The sequence below is a fragment of the Somniosus microcephalus genome, chromosome 3 (assembly GCF_052327205.1).
Source record: "Somniosus microcephalus isolate GS21.2 chromosome 3, FLI_Smic_1.0, whole genome shotgun sequence".
In the NCBI taxonomy this organism is placed as follows: Eukaryota; Metazoa; Chordata; class Chondrichthyes; order Squaliformes; family Somniosidae; genus Somniosus; species Somniosus microcephalus.
This window is the reverse complement of record NC_140989.1, coordinates 38155505-38171483: the sequence shown is the minus strand read 5'-3', so window position 1 is coordinate 38171483 and position 15979 is coordinate 38155505. Positions and strand designations below refer to the sequence as shown.

Here is a 15979-nt window from a genome sequence, read left to right as displayed (position 1 = left end):
CACTAATATACTGTATAGTAAAACTTACCTGAACCTACTCCTGAATTTTGCCGGTTAAGAGAGATTTCTCTTTAGGTGCCGGTTAAAAGAGAGTTTCCTGTACTGCAGCCACAGTGTGCCGGGTGGAGGGGATGGGAGTCCAATTGCAGGGTTGCTGATCAAGCGGACTGATCTTTGTTGGGCTTGAGTGTTGTTTCAGCTGCACCCCTCCAGGCAAGTGGTGAGTTATTCCATCACATTCCTGACTTGAGGTGTGTAGATGGTGAAGCGGCTTTAAGGGGTCAGGAGGTGAGCCACTCATCGCAGAGTACCCAGCCTTTGCCCTGTTCTTGTGGCGACAGTGTTGATATGGCTGACCCAGTTAAGGTTGTGGTCTGCGGTGACCCCCCCCCCCCCCCCCCCCCCCAGGATGTTGCCGGTCCCAGTTGTCTCCTATATCCCTGGGCTAGGGTGGAGAAGAAGGAGCTTGAGTTCCTGTGCCTGATCACTGTCCAGGAACCGCTACTGGAAAAGTGCATGTCTGTGGCCGTTGAGCTCAGCTGTGATCCAACAGTTAAGTGGTTCTCGCTGTCGAGGCTCACGTGCAGAATGTCCACTTCAGCAAGGTTATGGGTGCCCATGGAATCATACCCCAGCATGGCTTTCAGGAGAGGAGAGGGTGACAAAATTGGTGAGGAAAATTGCAAACCAATATTCTAATCTTTTCAGTTAGAATGCACGCAACTTGTTTTCTCTCGACTCTGCAAACTCTGCCTTTATCCGCCACTGTATTAAAACTGTTTTGCGATTGATAATAAAGGTCACACAAAGTTTGCTTTCTCCATCCCGTGCAGTGCTGCCGGATCAGTAAGTGTTGAATGTCACGGTTACGGCAGCAGTTAGCCTGTGTATTTTGAATGGATTGTACTTCCTCGCCCTTCAGTGGTGACGGACTGTTGTTCCAATTGCAGAAAGCATCTTCTTGCTGCAGCAGCTGTTTGAGGGGAACTTCGAAGGCATTCTATTGAATCCAAGGATTCAGGAGATTTTTCCTGCTCGAATCGCTGATGGAGAAGTTATTGACAGCTACTTGGAAAATCAGATCCTGGCGTACCTCGATAGTCCATCAGATGATCAGAGGGAAAGGTGAGCTTCGGTTTGCTAGCATCACATAAACACTCTGATATAGAATCATAGAAGGAGGCCATTCATAGAAACATAGAAGATAGGAGCAGGAGTAGGCCATTCGGCCCCTCGAGCCTGTTCCACCATTTAATGAGATCATGGCTGATCATCCAAATTCAGTACCCTGTCCCTGCTTTCTCCCCATATCCCTTGATCCCTCTAGCCTTAAGAAATATATCTAACTCCTTGAATATATTTAATGAATTGGCCTCAACTGCCTTGTTTGGTAGAGAATTCCACAGGTTCACCACTCTCTGGGTGAAGAAATTCCTCTTCATCTCAGTCCTAAATGGCTTACCCCTTATCCTTAGACTGTGACCCCTGGTTCTGGACTCACCCGCCATCAGGAACATCCTTCCTGCATCTAGTCTGTCTAGTCCTGTTAGAATTTTATAAGTTTCAATGAGATCCCCTCTCATTCTTCTAAACTCTAGCGAATATAAGCCTAATTGACCCAATTTCTCTTCATACATCATTCCTGCCATCCCAAGTATCAGTCTGGTGAATCTTCGATGCACGCCCTCCATGGCAAGAACATCCTTCCTCAGATAAGGCGACCAAAACTGCACACAATACTCAAGGTGTGGTCTCACCAAGGCCCTGTACAACTGCAGCAAGACATCCTTGCTCCTGTACTTGAATCCTCTCGCTATGAAGGCCAACATACCATTTGCCGCCTTAACCGCCTGCTGCACCTGCATGCTTACCTTCAGCGACTGGTGCACAAGGACACCCAGGTCTCGTTGCACTTCCCCTTTTCCCAATCTATTGCCGTTCAGATAATCTGTCTTCCTGTTTTTGCCACCGAAGTGCATAACCTCGCATTTATCCATATTATACTGCATTTGCCATGTTTCTGCCCAATCACCCAACCTGTCCAAATCATACTGGAGTTTCTCTGCATCCTCCTCACAGCACACACGCCCACCCAGCTTTGTGTAGTCTACAAACTTGGAGATATTACATCTAGTTCCCTCGTCTAGATTGTTTATATATATATTGTGAATAGCTGGGGTCCTAGCACCGATCCCTGCGGTACCCCACTAGTCACTGCCTGCCACTCGGAAAAAGACCCGTTTATTCCAGCTCTTTGCTTCCTGTCTGCCAACCAGTTCTCTATCCAAGACAGTACCTTACCCCCAATCCCATGTGCTTTAACTTTGCATGCTAATCTCTTATGCGGGACCTTATCGAAAGCCTTCTGAAAGTCCAAATACACCACATCCACTGGTTCTCCCTTATCTATTCTGCCAGTTACATCCTCAAAAAATTCCAGTAGATTAGTCAAGCACAATTTACCTTTTGTAAATCCATGTTGACTTTGTCAGATCTTGTCACTGTTTTCCAACTGCTCTACTATTACATCTTTTATAATGGACTCTAGCATTTTCCCCACTACCGATGTCAGGCTTACCGGTCTATAATTCCCCGTTTTATCTCTACCACCTTTTTTAAATAGTGGGGTTACATTAGCTATCCTCCAATCCATGGGAACTGTTCCAGAGTCTATAGAATTTTGGAAGATGACCAGCAATGCATCTACTATTTCTAGGGCCACTTTCTTAATTACCCTAGGATGTAGATTATCAGGCCCTGGGGATTTATCGGCCTTCAATCCCATCAATTTCCCTAACACCATTTCCCTACAAATACTGATTTCATTCAATTCCTCCCTCTCATTAGACCCTATGTTCCCCGACATCTCTGGGAGGTTATTTGTGTCCTCCTTTGTGAAGACAGAACCAAAGTATGTATTTAATTGGTCTGCCATTTCTTTGTTCCCCATTATAAATTCCCCTGATTCTGACTGCAAGGGACCTACGCTTGACTTTACCAATCTTTTTCTCTTCACATATCTATAGAAGCTTTTACAGTCCGTTTTTATGTTCCCTGCAAGCTTACTCTCATAATCTATTTCCCCCCTCTTAATTAATCCCTTTGTCCTCCTTTGCTGAATCCTAAACTGCTCCCAATCCTCAGGTTTGCTGCTTTTTCTGGCCAAATTACATATCCTTGCCTTGGATCTTATGCTATCCCTAATTTCCTTTGTTAGCCACGGTTGAGTTACCTTTTTTGTTTTATTTTTATGCCAAACAGGGATGAACAAATTCTGTAGTTCATCCATGCGATCTTTAAATGTTTGCCATTGCCTATCCACCGTCAAACCTTTAAGTAACGTTCCCCAATCCATCCCAGCCAACTCGTGCCTCATACCAGTTTCCTTTAATTATATTCAGGACCCTAGTCTCTGAGTCAACTATTTCACTCTCCATTTTAATGAAGAATTCGATCATATTATGATCGCTCCTCCCCAAGGGGCCTCGCACAACAAGATTGCTAATTAATCCTTACTCATTGCATAATACCCAATCTAAGATGGCCTGATCTCCAGTTGGTTCCTCGACATATTGGTCCAGGAAACCATCCCATATACACTCTAGGAATTCCTCCTCCACAGTATTGTTACTAATTTGGTTAGCCCAATCTATATGTAGATTAAAATCACCCATGATGACTGCTGTGCCCTTATTGCACGCGTCTCTAATTTCCCATTTAATGCCATCCCCAACCTCAGCATTACTGTTTGGGGGTCTGTATACAACTCCCACTAATGTTTTCTGCCCCATGGTATTTCTCAGCTCTGCCCATACAGATTCCACATCATCAGAACTATTTTCCTTACTATTGTGTTAATCTCCTCTTTAACCAGCAATGCTACCCCACCTCCTTTTCCTTTTTTCCTGTCCTTCCTGAATATTGAATACCCCTGGATGTTGAATTCCCAGTCTTGGTCACCCTGGAGCCATGTCTCCGTAATCCCAATTGTATCATCTATTTGTGCAGCTAATTCATCCACCTTATTACAAATACTCCTTGCATTAAGACACAGCCTTCAGGCTTGATTTTTTAACACTCTTCGTCCTTTTAGAATTATTATTTACTGTGGCCCTGTTTGATTTACACACTTGATTTCTCTGCCTTCCAGTTTTGCTTTTCTCCTTCCTGTCTTTTGTTTCTATCCTTGCTTCCCTTTCCTCTGTCTCCCTGCACAGGTTCCCAACCCCGTGCCATTTTAGTTTAAACCCTCCCCAACAGCACTAGCAAACACTCCCCCTAGGACATCCTGCGATTACTACCTTTGAGGTCCTATTTTTTAGTTTACCTCCTAACTCCCTATATGCAGCTTTTAGGACCTCATCCTGTTTTTTACCTATATTGTTGGTACCTATATGCACCACGACAACTGGCTGTTCACCCTCCCCCTCCAGAATGCCCTGCAGCCGCCCCGAGACATCCTTGACACTTGCACCAGGGAGGTAACATACCATCCTGTAGTCTCGTTTGTGGCCGCAGAAACGCCTATCTATTCCCCTTACAATAGAATCCCCTATCACTATAGCTCTCCCGCTCTTTTTCCTTCCGTCCTGTGCAGCATGACCACCCATGGTCCCAGGAAGTTGGCTGCTGCTGCCTTCCCCCGATAAGCCATCTCCCTCAACAATATCCAAAGTGGTATATCTGTTTGAGATGGGGATGGCCACAGGGGACCCCTACACTACCTGCCTGCGCCTACGACTCTGCCTGATGGTCACCCATTCCCTTCCTGCCTGTGCAGCCTTTACCTGTGGTGTGACCAACTCCCTAAACGTGCTATCCACGATGTCCTCAGGATCGTGAATGCTCCAGTATGTATCCATTCGCAGCTCCAGCGCCGCAATGTGGTCTGTCAGTAGCTGCAGCTGGATACACTTCCCGCACACATGGTCGTCAGGGACACAGGAAGTGTCCCTGATTTCCCACATAGTGCAGGAGGAGCATGCCACGGGGCCGAGCTGTGCTGCCATAACTTACCCTTTAATTAATTGAAATTAAGTTAAATCAAATCAACACCACTAATTACACTGCAATTAAATGATATACTCAAGGGCCCTTGTTTACTAGCACTCCCAGCTACACAACAGAGACCCTAGAAACTATAAACCACAAAAATTAAGTTTGGAAAAAAGAGCAAAATACTCACCAACCAATCAGTTACCTGCTTTCTGGTGACGTCACACTTCGATTACTCTTTACTTCTCGCTGCTGCTGCCGGTGAGTCTGGGCCGCTCTCTCTCTCCCCGCTCCTTAACTCCTCGGTCTCTGCGCTCAGTCTCCACCCAGGGCCGCTATCGCTGCTGCCACCGGTGAGTCTGGGCCGCTCTCTCTCCCCGCTCCTTAACTTCTCGGTCTCCATTCTCAGTCTTCACCCAGGGCCACTCTCGCTGTTGCCGCCGGCCCATTGTTCCTGTGTAGGCTCTTTGCTAGAGTTATCCAATTAGTCTCACTGCACTGCTCTTTACCAGTAGCCCTGCAATTTTTTTCCCTTCAAGTATTTATCTCACTATAACTTTCTACTTAATCACAATTTCTGCCACAGCAATTCAGAATGGTCTTCTCCCTGTCTGATGAAGAAACCACAGTCAATAATTGGAAGTTTTTTTTTTACATTGAGTAACCCAGGTGAAGGGCTCAGACCCTTTGTCCTGGGTCGACATCATGGTTGAAAAGATAAGATAAATCAAGAAATATTGGTTTGGTGATGCCAGCTCTAGTTTGTAGGGCGAAGGGGAGACGCCCACAGGAATTCTACAATTTTGAAGCCATAAGAAATAGGAGCAGGAGTAGGCCATTTGGCCCTTCGAGCCTGCTCCACCATGGCTGATCTTCGACCTCATCTCCACTTTCCTGCACTATCCCCATATCCCTTGATTCCCTTAATATTCCAAAATCTATCGATCTCTGTCTTGAATATACTCAAAGACTGAGCCTCCACAGCCCTCTGGGGTAGAGAATTCCAAAGATTCACCACCCTCTGAGTGAAGAAATTTCTCCTCATCTCAGTCCTAAATGGCTGACCCCTTATTCTGAGACTGTGACCCCTGGTTCTAGACACTCCAGCCAGGGGAAACATCCTCCCTGCATCTACCCTGTCAAGTCCTGTAAGAATTTTGTATGTTTCAATGCGATCACTTCTCATTCTTCTAAACTCCAGAGAATATAGGCCCATTCTACACAATCTCTCCTCATAGGACAATCCCCCATCCCAGGAACCAGGCTGGTGAACCTTTGTTGCATTCCCTCTATGGCAAGTATATCCTTCCTTAGGTAAGGAGACCAAAACTGTACACATTACTCTTGAGAAAAAGAGAGTTAGGGTATTATTACATCGTATTTACAGCACAGAAACAGGCCATTCGGCCCAACAGGTCCATGCCAGTGTTTATGCTCCGCACGAGCCTCCTCCCACCGTTCTTGATCTAACCCCATCAGCATATCCTTCTATTCCTTTCTCCCGCATGTGTTTAGCTAGCTTCCCCTTAAATGCATCTATGCCAGTCGCCTCAACTGTTCCTTGAGGTAGCGAGTTCCACTGTGCACAGTTTTGGTTTTCTTACCTGAGAAAGGACATGCATGCCTTAGAGGCGGTGCAACAAAGGTTCACTAGACTGATCCCTGGGATGAGAGGGTTGTCCTATGAGGAGAGATTGTGTAGAATGGGCCTATACTCTCTGGAGTTTAGAAGAATGAGAGGTGATCTCATTGAAACATATAAGATTCTGAGAGGGATTGACAGGGTAGATGCTGAGAGGTTGTTTCCCCTGGCTGGAGTGTCTAGAACCAGGGGTCAGTCTCAGGATAAGGGGCCGGCCATTTAGGACTGAGATGAGGAGAAATTTCTTCAGTCAGAGGGTGGTGAATCTTTGGAATTTTCTACCCAAAAGGCTGTGAATGCTGAATCGTTGAGTATATTCAAGGCTACGATATATAGATTTTTGGACTCTAGGGGAATCGAGGGATATGGGGATCGGGCGGGAAAGTGGAGTTGAGGTGGAAGATCAGCTATGATCTGATTGAATGGCGGAGCAGGCTCGAGTGGCCGTATGGTCGACTCCTGCTCCTAAATCTTATGTTCTTATAACCACTTTCTGGGTAAAGAAGTTTCTCCTGAATTCCCGATTGGATTTATTAGTGACTATCTTCTATTTATGGTCCTGAGTTCTGGTTTCCCATTCCAGTGTTTCCTGTAAAAATAAATAAATAAATAAATAAATGTTGGTGCGCGGGCCCATTCAATTTCAATTGTAAAACCGTTGAGCGGCCTGCGTGGGACCTCCAGACCGCCGTGCAGCTTAACGGGAACATTGTCCCCCACAATTGGAAACATCTTCTCTATGTCTACTGCACCAAACCCTCGGTGTGTCGTTTCCTGTGTCATGATATTGCTGCGGTGTGGAATATGTGCGATCCCTTTGAAAAGATTTTCCCATCTTGGTGTGTACAGGCTCTTTGGGCTGGATTTTGCCAATGGGGAGCTTTTGGAGGCGGGACTCCCACTTGTTGGATTTTAGTCCCGCCTCCATCAACTTCTGGCCAACCCAGGCTATTTTCCCTTGATTGACCTTGTTAAGCCCGCCCAGCGGGCTCAGCAGGCCAATTATGGGAAAGCCGGGTACAGAGAACGTCAATGTATGACGTTTCATCTGTCAAAAAATTTTTGACAGATGAATTGTCATCGTTTGACAGCTCTGTGAAGCCAAAAAACACTGATATTCTCTGTAGTTTGATGAGTTCTTGAATTCAAGACCTCATCAAACCTCTCTCTTTTGCAGAAATTAGATGGTTGCAGCATTGGAGAATGCAGCAGCCGTCTGTCATCTCTGCTGCAGAGGTGCGAGACTCTCCGCATCCCCACAGATTGAAGCCTGCAGGAAGAAACAAAGGTAAGTACACTTTTACTAACACTTTGCACTCACCTCACATACTCGCCTCTCCACACTTGCACCCATCACTTACCTTCACAGCGCACTTTTGCACCCCTCCGACCCCCGCAGATCCACTGCTCGCCTCGGTGACCCTGGCGGGGTTCAGAGCCTTCGGGAAGCCCGCACTTGTGGGGGTAAAATGGGGATAATCCTCTTATCTGCGTGTTAACTACCTGTTAACAGGCAGATAAGTGGCAGTAATCCCCTTCCCGCCTACAAGGAGGCGGGACCCGGTGCGGGTCGGCTACCCGCCTCCTGGCAAGATGGCATGGAGGTGGGTTGGGGGGCGGGTTGGGCACCCGCCCCCAGATTCTGCCATTTTCCTGGCAGTCCCGCCTCCCCAGGGCTGGCAAGATTGCATCCTTTATCTCTGCTCATTTAACACAGTCAGAAACTTTCAAAGCTATGAACATATAATAAAGATCACTATACATGTACTAAGTAGCACAGGCAGTTAGCACACTGTCACTTCACCTTTGGGACATTGGGTTCAAATCTCGTTCAGAGCACTGGGTGTGACCGTCCCCTTTCCATCTGGCCAGCTGCAAAGGTGGAATGAGTTTGGGAGTCTCAACCCAGCGCCGAGTGAATCCAAACGCACGAGACAAAACTGCCCACAATCAAGAGGATGGCTGGGAAGTTCAAATAAATTCAGTCAAACTCTGCATTTGGCCTTGCTGCACCTTACCCGGGACTGGTTCGAAGGTCATAAAAAAAGAAACTAACGAAACCCACTGAGATTGATTTCTTAATTTTTCACCGGATTCTGGGAAACGAATGAAAGTGGCTCTTCTCTCTGTCCTTTTTGAGATTGGACATTTTTAAAACATCCAGAAATCGGGCGCAAGAAAAGATCCGAAGGCTGGACTGCCATCCGCTTAATCTACTTTCTTGCTCTCGTTGCAGGCAGCTGGCGGTGTTTTTGCTGGGTGTGGGCAGCTTGCAGCTCTTTGTACAGAGTAACTGGACCGGTCCTCCTGTTCACATACAGCCACAGGATATTTTACCTGCAGCAATGATTGGGAACTTTGCCGAGGTAAGGTGACATCGTGTGCAAAGCTGCAGCAGCTACTGTCCACCCATTTACGTTTCCCATAAAGTCTGGTGTAGGCCACACTTGTGTATAATCTGCTCTGTTACCTTAACGCTGCTGGAACCTTGTGTCGTGGCTCATGTAGAGGTCACGCCCGTGGATTTGAAAAGATGTGAAAACATATTTTTAATTTCTTCTGAAAGTGAGAGCATGATTTGTGGTAATAATTTTGGATAAAAGCGCATGCGTTAATTAAATTTGGAAAATCTTCCTTACGAACTAACCTGGAGTGAGTTAGTTAGTGTCTGGATGAACTGAAGACAAAGTGACATCAGTGTTTGTCCCTCCCTGAAGCTTCAATTCCTCCCCAGCCCGCCCTTTCTAGTCTGTTGGAACTCTTCCCTATCCCAGAGACTAGCTCCTCGTCCACCCCAGACTTGTACTTAATTCCCATTGAAGATTAATTTCCCCGGTTAAATTTTAAATAGTGAAAGATAATTTAGACACATGCAAAAGAAAATGCTTGCTGGCCGGGTGGAGAATCGCTTTTTAAAATCGCTTATTGTGCACCTTCCCCTGAAAGGGGAGCTGGTGACTGGTACTCAGCCCCCTGCTGATATCACTCTGAAACCAAGCTTTAGGAGACCTGTGAGGTGAGACCAGGGCAAGCTTCATCCCTTTTCCCTCATCCTGTCCTTCCTGTGGGGGGAGGGGGGAATACATTAGAAGGGTTAAAGTAATTGGTCAGAGGTTTAAAGGGGATTTGAGGAGAAATGTTTTCACCCAGAGGGTGGTGCGGGTCTGGAACTCACTGCCTGAAAGGGTGGTAGAGGCAGAGACCCTCATCACATTTAAAAAGTACTTGAATATGCACCTGAAGTGCTGTAACCTACAGGGCTATGGACTAAGAGCTGGAAAGTGGGATAAGGCCTGGACAGCTCCTTTTCGGCTGGCACGGACACGATGGGCCGAATGGCCTCCCTCTGTGCCGTAAACTTCTATGATACTTCTACGATTAGAAAAGTCAAGGATGAGAAACGGCCTTTGAAGCCCATTCCCTTAGTACTTTAAATCTTCCTCATGGTGTCCAATTGTATTTTGAATAGCATTGTTATTTTTGCCTCTGTTTTCTTGCCTGGTGGATTGTTCCAAACATGTTTCATTCTTGGAGTAAAGGCGTTTCCCTGATAGAGAGCCATAGGGCTGGGTTTTCATTGAGGAGGCAGGACTACAACTTTCGGGGTTGTAGTCCCGCCTCCATCGAGTTGTAGCCAACCCACGCGATTTAGATTTGATTGACCTTGTTGGGCCCGCTCAGCAGGCCAATTAAGGGCCACCCGGCAACAGGTGATGTCACAGATAGATATTTCATCTGTCAAGACCTTTTGACAGATGAAATATCAGCGTTTCACAGCTGTTTGAAGCTGTCAAACACTGACAATCTGTACTCCAGGTTAATTCCTTCCTCTCAGGATGATTTAGAGATCTCTCCGGAACAGAAAGCTGAATGCTGCAACTTTTGACAGCTCGCGGCCATTCTGCTTTCTGTGCCGGTGAGATGAGGGACTCCCGAGACCTGAAGGAAGGAAGGCTGTAAAGGTAAGTAAAACTTCTTTAAACACTTTACACACACCAAACACACTTACCTCTGCACTCATGCACCCATCACTCACCTGAACACCGGACATCTCGAACCCTCTAAGCCCTTCATCCCGACGGCCCACCTCGCTAACGTGACGTGGTTTGGAGCCGTCGGGAATCCCACATTTCACCAATGAAAATAGGGATTAGGCTAAAAACTGCCTGTTAACTACCTGTTAACAGGCAGTTAATTGGCACTAATCCCCGTCCCGCCTTGGGGAGGAGGGTCCCAGTGCGGGTCGGGTACCCGCCTCCTTTGAAACTGGCATGGAGGCGGGTTTGGGGCGGGATGGGTTCGTGCCCCCCGATTTCGGGATTTGAACCTCCCACGTGCCTCCAATCCCGCCTCCACGGCCCAATGAAAATCCTGCCCATAGAGTCATAACAGCACAGAAGGAGGCATTCGGCCCATCGAGTCCGTGCCGGCTCTGTAGAGCAATCCAGTCAGTCCCATTCCCCCGCTCTATCCCCGTAGCCCTGGAAGTTTATTTCCCTCAAGTGCCTATCCAGTCTCTCCTTGAAAACATTTGAGTGTCTCCGCTTCCACCACTTCCGTCGGCAGTGAATTCCAGGTCCTCACCACTCGCTGCATAAAAAAGTTTTCCTTCACATCCCCCCTGTATCTCTTGCCCAAAACCTTTAATCTGTGTCCCCAAGTCCTTGTACCATCAACTAGTGGGAACAGCTTTCCCCGTCTAGCCTATCCAAACCCGTCCTAATCTTGTACACCTCTGTCAAATCACCCCTCAACCTACTTTACTCTAATGAAAACAAATCCAGCTTCTCCAAACTGTCCTTGTAGCTAAGATCCCCCATCCTCAGAACCATTCTGGTAAATCTCCTCTGCACCCTCTCAAGGGCCTTCACATCCTTCCTAAAGTGTGGTGACCAGAACTGGATGCAATACTCCCGTTGTGGCCTAACCAGCGCTTTATAAAGGTTCAGCAAAACTTCTCTACTTTTGTACTCAATACCTCTATTTATGAAGCCCAAGATCCCATATGCTTTGCTGACCACTCTCTCAATATGTCCTGCCACCTTCAGGGACCTATGCACATTAACTCCCAGGTCCCTCTGTCCCTGCACACTCTTTAAAACTGTGCCATTAAGTGTATATTGTCTCTCCCTGTTCCTACTGCCAAAATGCATCACCTCACACTTCTCTGTATTAAATTCCATATCTGTCCAAATGACCTTTTACTAAATTTCTGAGAGGTTTTTTTTCAAATTGGAAGAGGGGAAAAACACGAAGCCAGCAAATTTATTTGGCTTCCACCGGCGCCGAAGATTGTAGATGTGAATATATCGGAACATAGCTGTATATAGGATTGGAAAATATCACTTCAGTCCATCTGACCAACACAACACACTAGATCCCTCAACTGCTTTCCTCACCAAATGCTGTCCAACTCCCTTTTAAAGTTGCTGTTGTTATCAGCCTTGATCAGCTACCTGGAACGTCAGTTCCAAACATTCACTCCTAGGCACAGACCATTGGCTTGTCTGGTAGCTTTCTAAAATTAAATATATATAAGGTAAATCGTGCTTGACTAATCTACTGAAATTTTTTGAGGATGTAACTGGTAAAATAGATAAGGGAGAACCAGTGGATGTGGTGTATTTGGACTTTCAGAAGGCTTTCGATAAGGTCCCGCATAAGAGATTAGTGTGTAAAGTTAAGGCACATGGGATTGGGGGCAAGGTATTGTGGTAAACCACTGTTATTGTTGTTCACCGTTGTTGCACACTGTTGTATCTATGCATGCCTCAGCATGCCTCTGCTGGCTCCGCCCCTGGCTCCACCCACAGGCCCAGGTATAAAGGTGACTGCTCTGCAGCCCCCTGCCTTCTTGGAACCCAGTCAACCACGAGAGGCATGCTCTGTTCTTTGCTAATAAAAGCCTTTTAGTTACTCTCCTAACTCTCTGTCTTTTATGAGTAATTGATAGCGCATCAATTTTATTAGCAAAAACAAAATGTTGGCACAAAACGCTGAGCAGCAGGCGCTGCAGCAAACGACGGCACCAAACGCTGAGCAGCAGGCGCTGCTGCATGCCCTCAGACCAACATGCCTGGACCTAGACCCTCAAGAGGCGGGTTCGTCTACCAAGTTCGCACAATGGCTGCGTTGCTTCGAAGCTTACCTGGAAGCCTCAGCCGTGACACTAGATGGAAACAAACTAAAAATCCTGGCCTCCAAGGTGGGCCACCAAGTCTACACGCTCATCCAGGACGCGGCTACCTACACGGCGGCTATCGATCTGCTAAAAGGACAATACACACGCCCGGTAAATACGGGTTATGCCAGACACCTCCTGAGATCCCGCAAACAGCAGTCCGGGGAATCGGTGGAGGCATTCCTACGGGCACTACAGATACTCGGCCGAGCCTGCGATTGTAAAGAGGTATCGGCCGCGACACACGCGGAGGGACTTATCTGAGATGCCTTCGTTGCGGGCCTCAAATCCGACTACTCCCGGCAGAGACTGCTGGAGAAGGGCGAAATCGACCTGAAGAAGGCAGTGTCCCTCGCGCTCTCGCTAGATGCGGCCCACCGGAATATGGACGCATTCTCCCCTAACCGCTCCGCACCGTGGACGCCGCAACCTTGGGTCATGGGACCGCCACCCCCGGCACCAACTGCTGCAGCGATGTCCAAGGGCCCGAAATGTTACTTTTGTGGCCAGGCAAAACACCCCAGAGCACGCTGCCCGGCGAAAAACGCTACCTGCTCTGGCTGCGGGAAGAAAGGACACTACGTCAGCGCCTGCAAAGGTAAAACCGCTAACGCCAGCAGCGCCGCGTGTGAACCGTGGGGGCAGCCATCTTGTCCGCCATCTTGGACACCTCCAGCCGCGTGGGGATCGGGATCATGGGCGCAGCCATTTTGTCCGCCATCTTGGACGCCTCCAACTCCAATCGCGGGTGACCCGGACTCAACCACCGCCTCGTCTGACGACCACAGCGACTCGCTCGACCATACGCTGGCCTCCGTGATGCTGGACCAATCTCTCCCTCACCAACTGTCCAGGTCCATGATGGACATTATGATAAACGGCCGCGCCACTACCTGCCTTTTCGACAGCGGGAGCACGGAGAGCTTTATCCACCCCGACACGGTGCGCAGTTACTCTCTCCCGGTCTTGCCATCGGATCTCTATGGCTTCCAAATCCCATTCAGCAGACGTCGGTGGCTACTGTGTAGTGACCCTTTCAGTAAGGGGCACAGAATACAAAAATTTTAAACTTCTTCACAGAATCACAGAAACCCCACAGTGCAGATAGAGGCCATTTCGGCCCATCGAGCCTGCACCGACACATATCCCACCCGATCCCCGTAACCCCTACACCAACACATATCCCACCCTATCCCCGTAACCCCACGTATTTAATCCCCCTAACACTAAGGGTCAATTTATCATAGCCAATCAACCTAACTCGCACATCTTTGGATGTCCTGCCCCATCTCTGCGCTGCCGTTCTACTGGGGTTGGATTTTCAGTGCCACCTTAAAAGTGTCACATTAGCGTACGGTGGACCCCTCCCCCCACTCACAGTCTGCAGCCAGCAGCTTTTAAATCGCCCGCCGCGCACCATTTGCAGCCTCTCCACGCTTAAAGTCTCCCCCCCCCCCCCCCCCCCTTGTTCGCTAACCTCACCCGCGACTGTAAGCCCATCGCTACCAAAAGCAGGCGGTACAGTGCCGGGGATAGGAGCTTCATTAAATCCGAAGTAGCAAGACTCCTGAAGGAAGGGATTATTGAGGGTAGCACTAGCCCATGGCGAGCACAAGTGGTGGTAGTGAAGACTGGCGAAAAACAGCGCCTAGTTATTGACGACAGCCAGACGATCAGTTGCTACACCCAGTTAGATGCATACCCACTCCCCCGCATATCTGACACGGTCAATCAGATAGCACAATACCGGGTGTTCTCGACAATTGATCTGAAGTCGGCATACCACCAGCTCCCCATCAGGGCTGAGGACCGCCAGTACACAGCTTTTGAAGCTGACGGTCGTCTCTACCACTTCCTCCGAGTCCCCTTTGGCGTTACCAACGGGGTTTCGGTCTTCCAAAGGGAGATGGACCGAATGGTTGACCAGAACGCGCTGCAGGCCACCTTCCCCTATCTAGACAACGTCACCATCTGCGGCCACGACCAGCAGGACCATGACGTTAACCTAGAGAAATTCCTCCGTACGGCCCAGCGGCTGAATCTAACATACAACAAGGACAAATGTATGTTTCGCACCACGTGCCTCGCCATTCTTGGCTGCGTAGTGGAGAACGGAGTCATCGGCCCCGACCCCGACAGAATGCGCCCCCTTATGGAGCTCCCCCTCCCCCACTGCCAAAAAGCACTGAAGAGATGCCTAGGGTTTTTCTCTTACTATGCTCAGTGGGTGCCCAACTATGCGGACAAAGCCAGACCCCTCATCAAGTCCACCTCCTTCCCCCTGACAGCAGAGGCATGTGCAGCCTTCACCCTCATAAAAAAAGATATTGCGAAGGCCACAATGCATGCAGTGGATGAGTCCATCCCTTTCCAAGTGGAGAGCGACGCATCCGACTTCACCCTAGCTGGAACCCTTAACCAGGCGGGGAGACCCGTGGCCTTTTTCTCAAGGACCCTCCAGGGCCCCGAGATTCGACACTCCTCTGTCGAAAAGGAGGCCCAGGCCATTGTGGAAGCGGTGCGACATTGGAGGCATTACCTGGCCGGAAAACGATTTACCCTGCTCACTGACCAGTGTTCAGTAGCTTTTATGTTTAATAATAATCAGAGGGGCAAAATCAAGAACGACAAGATCTTGAGGTGGAGAACTGAACTCTCCACCTACAATTACGATATCTTGTACCGGCCCGGGAAACTCAATGAGCCCCCAGGTGCTCTATCACGAGGTATATGCGCCAACGCGCAAGTTGATAGACTGCGGACCCTCCACAATGACCTCTGCCACCCGGGGGTCACCAGGTTCTTCCATTTCATCAAATCCCATAACCTGCCCTACTCCATCGAGGAGGTCAGGACCATGACCAGGAACTGCCAAATCTGTGCCGAGTGCAAACCGCATTTTTATAGGCCAGACAGAGCAAGCCTGATCAAGGCCACTCGCCCCTTCGAGCGCCTGAGCGTCGATTTTAAAGGGCCCCTCCCCTCCTCTGACCGCAACGTGTACTTCCTCAACATAATTGATGAGTACTCCCGTTTCCCGGTTGCCATCCCGTGCCCGGACATGACCAGTACCACGGTCATTAAATGTCTGAATGACCTTTTCGCCTTGTTCGGCTTCCCTAGCTATATCCATAGCGACCGGGGCTCATCCTTTATGAGCG

The 15979-nt window shown here is 48.5% G+C and overlaps 1 protein-coding gene across 1 annotated transcript in view; it reads left to right on the top strand.

Moving 5' to 3' along the window:
• The first annotated feature begins 636 nt into the window (after positions 1-636).
• The window catches only part of ttc27 (tetratricopeptide repeat domain 27), a 237478-nt gene continuing 222135 nt past the window's right edge, over positions 637-15979 (top strand). The window contains exons 1-3 of the mRNA XM_085977359.1: positions 637-670; positions 951-1125; positions 8874-9003. Coding sequence (XP_085833485.1) covers positions 637-670; positions 951-1125; positions 8874-9003 — 339 coding nt within the window. The remainder of the gene's footprint in view (positions 671-950; positions 1126-8873; positions 9004-15979) is intronic.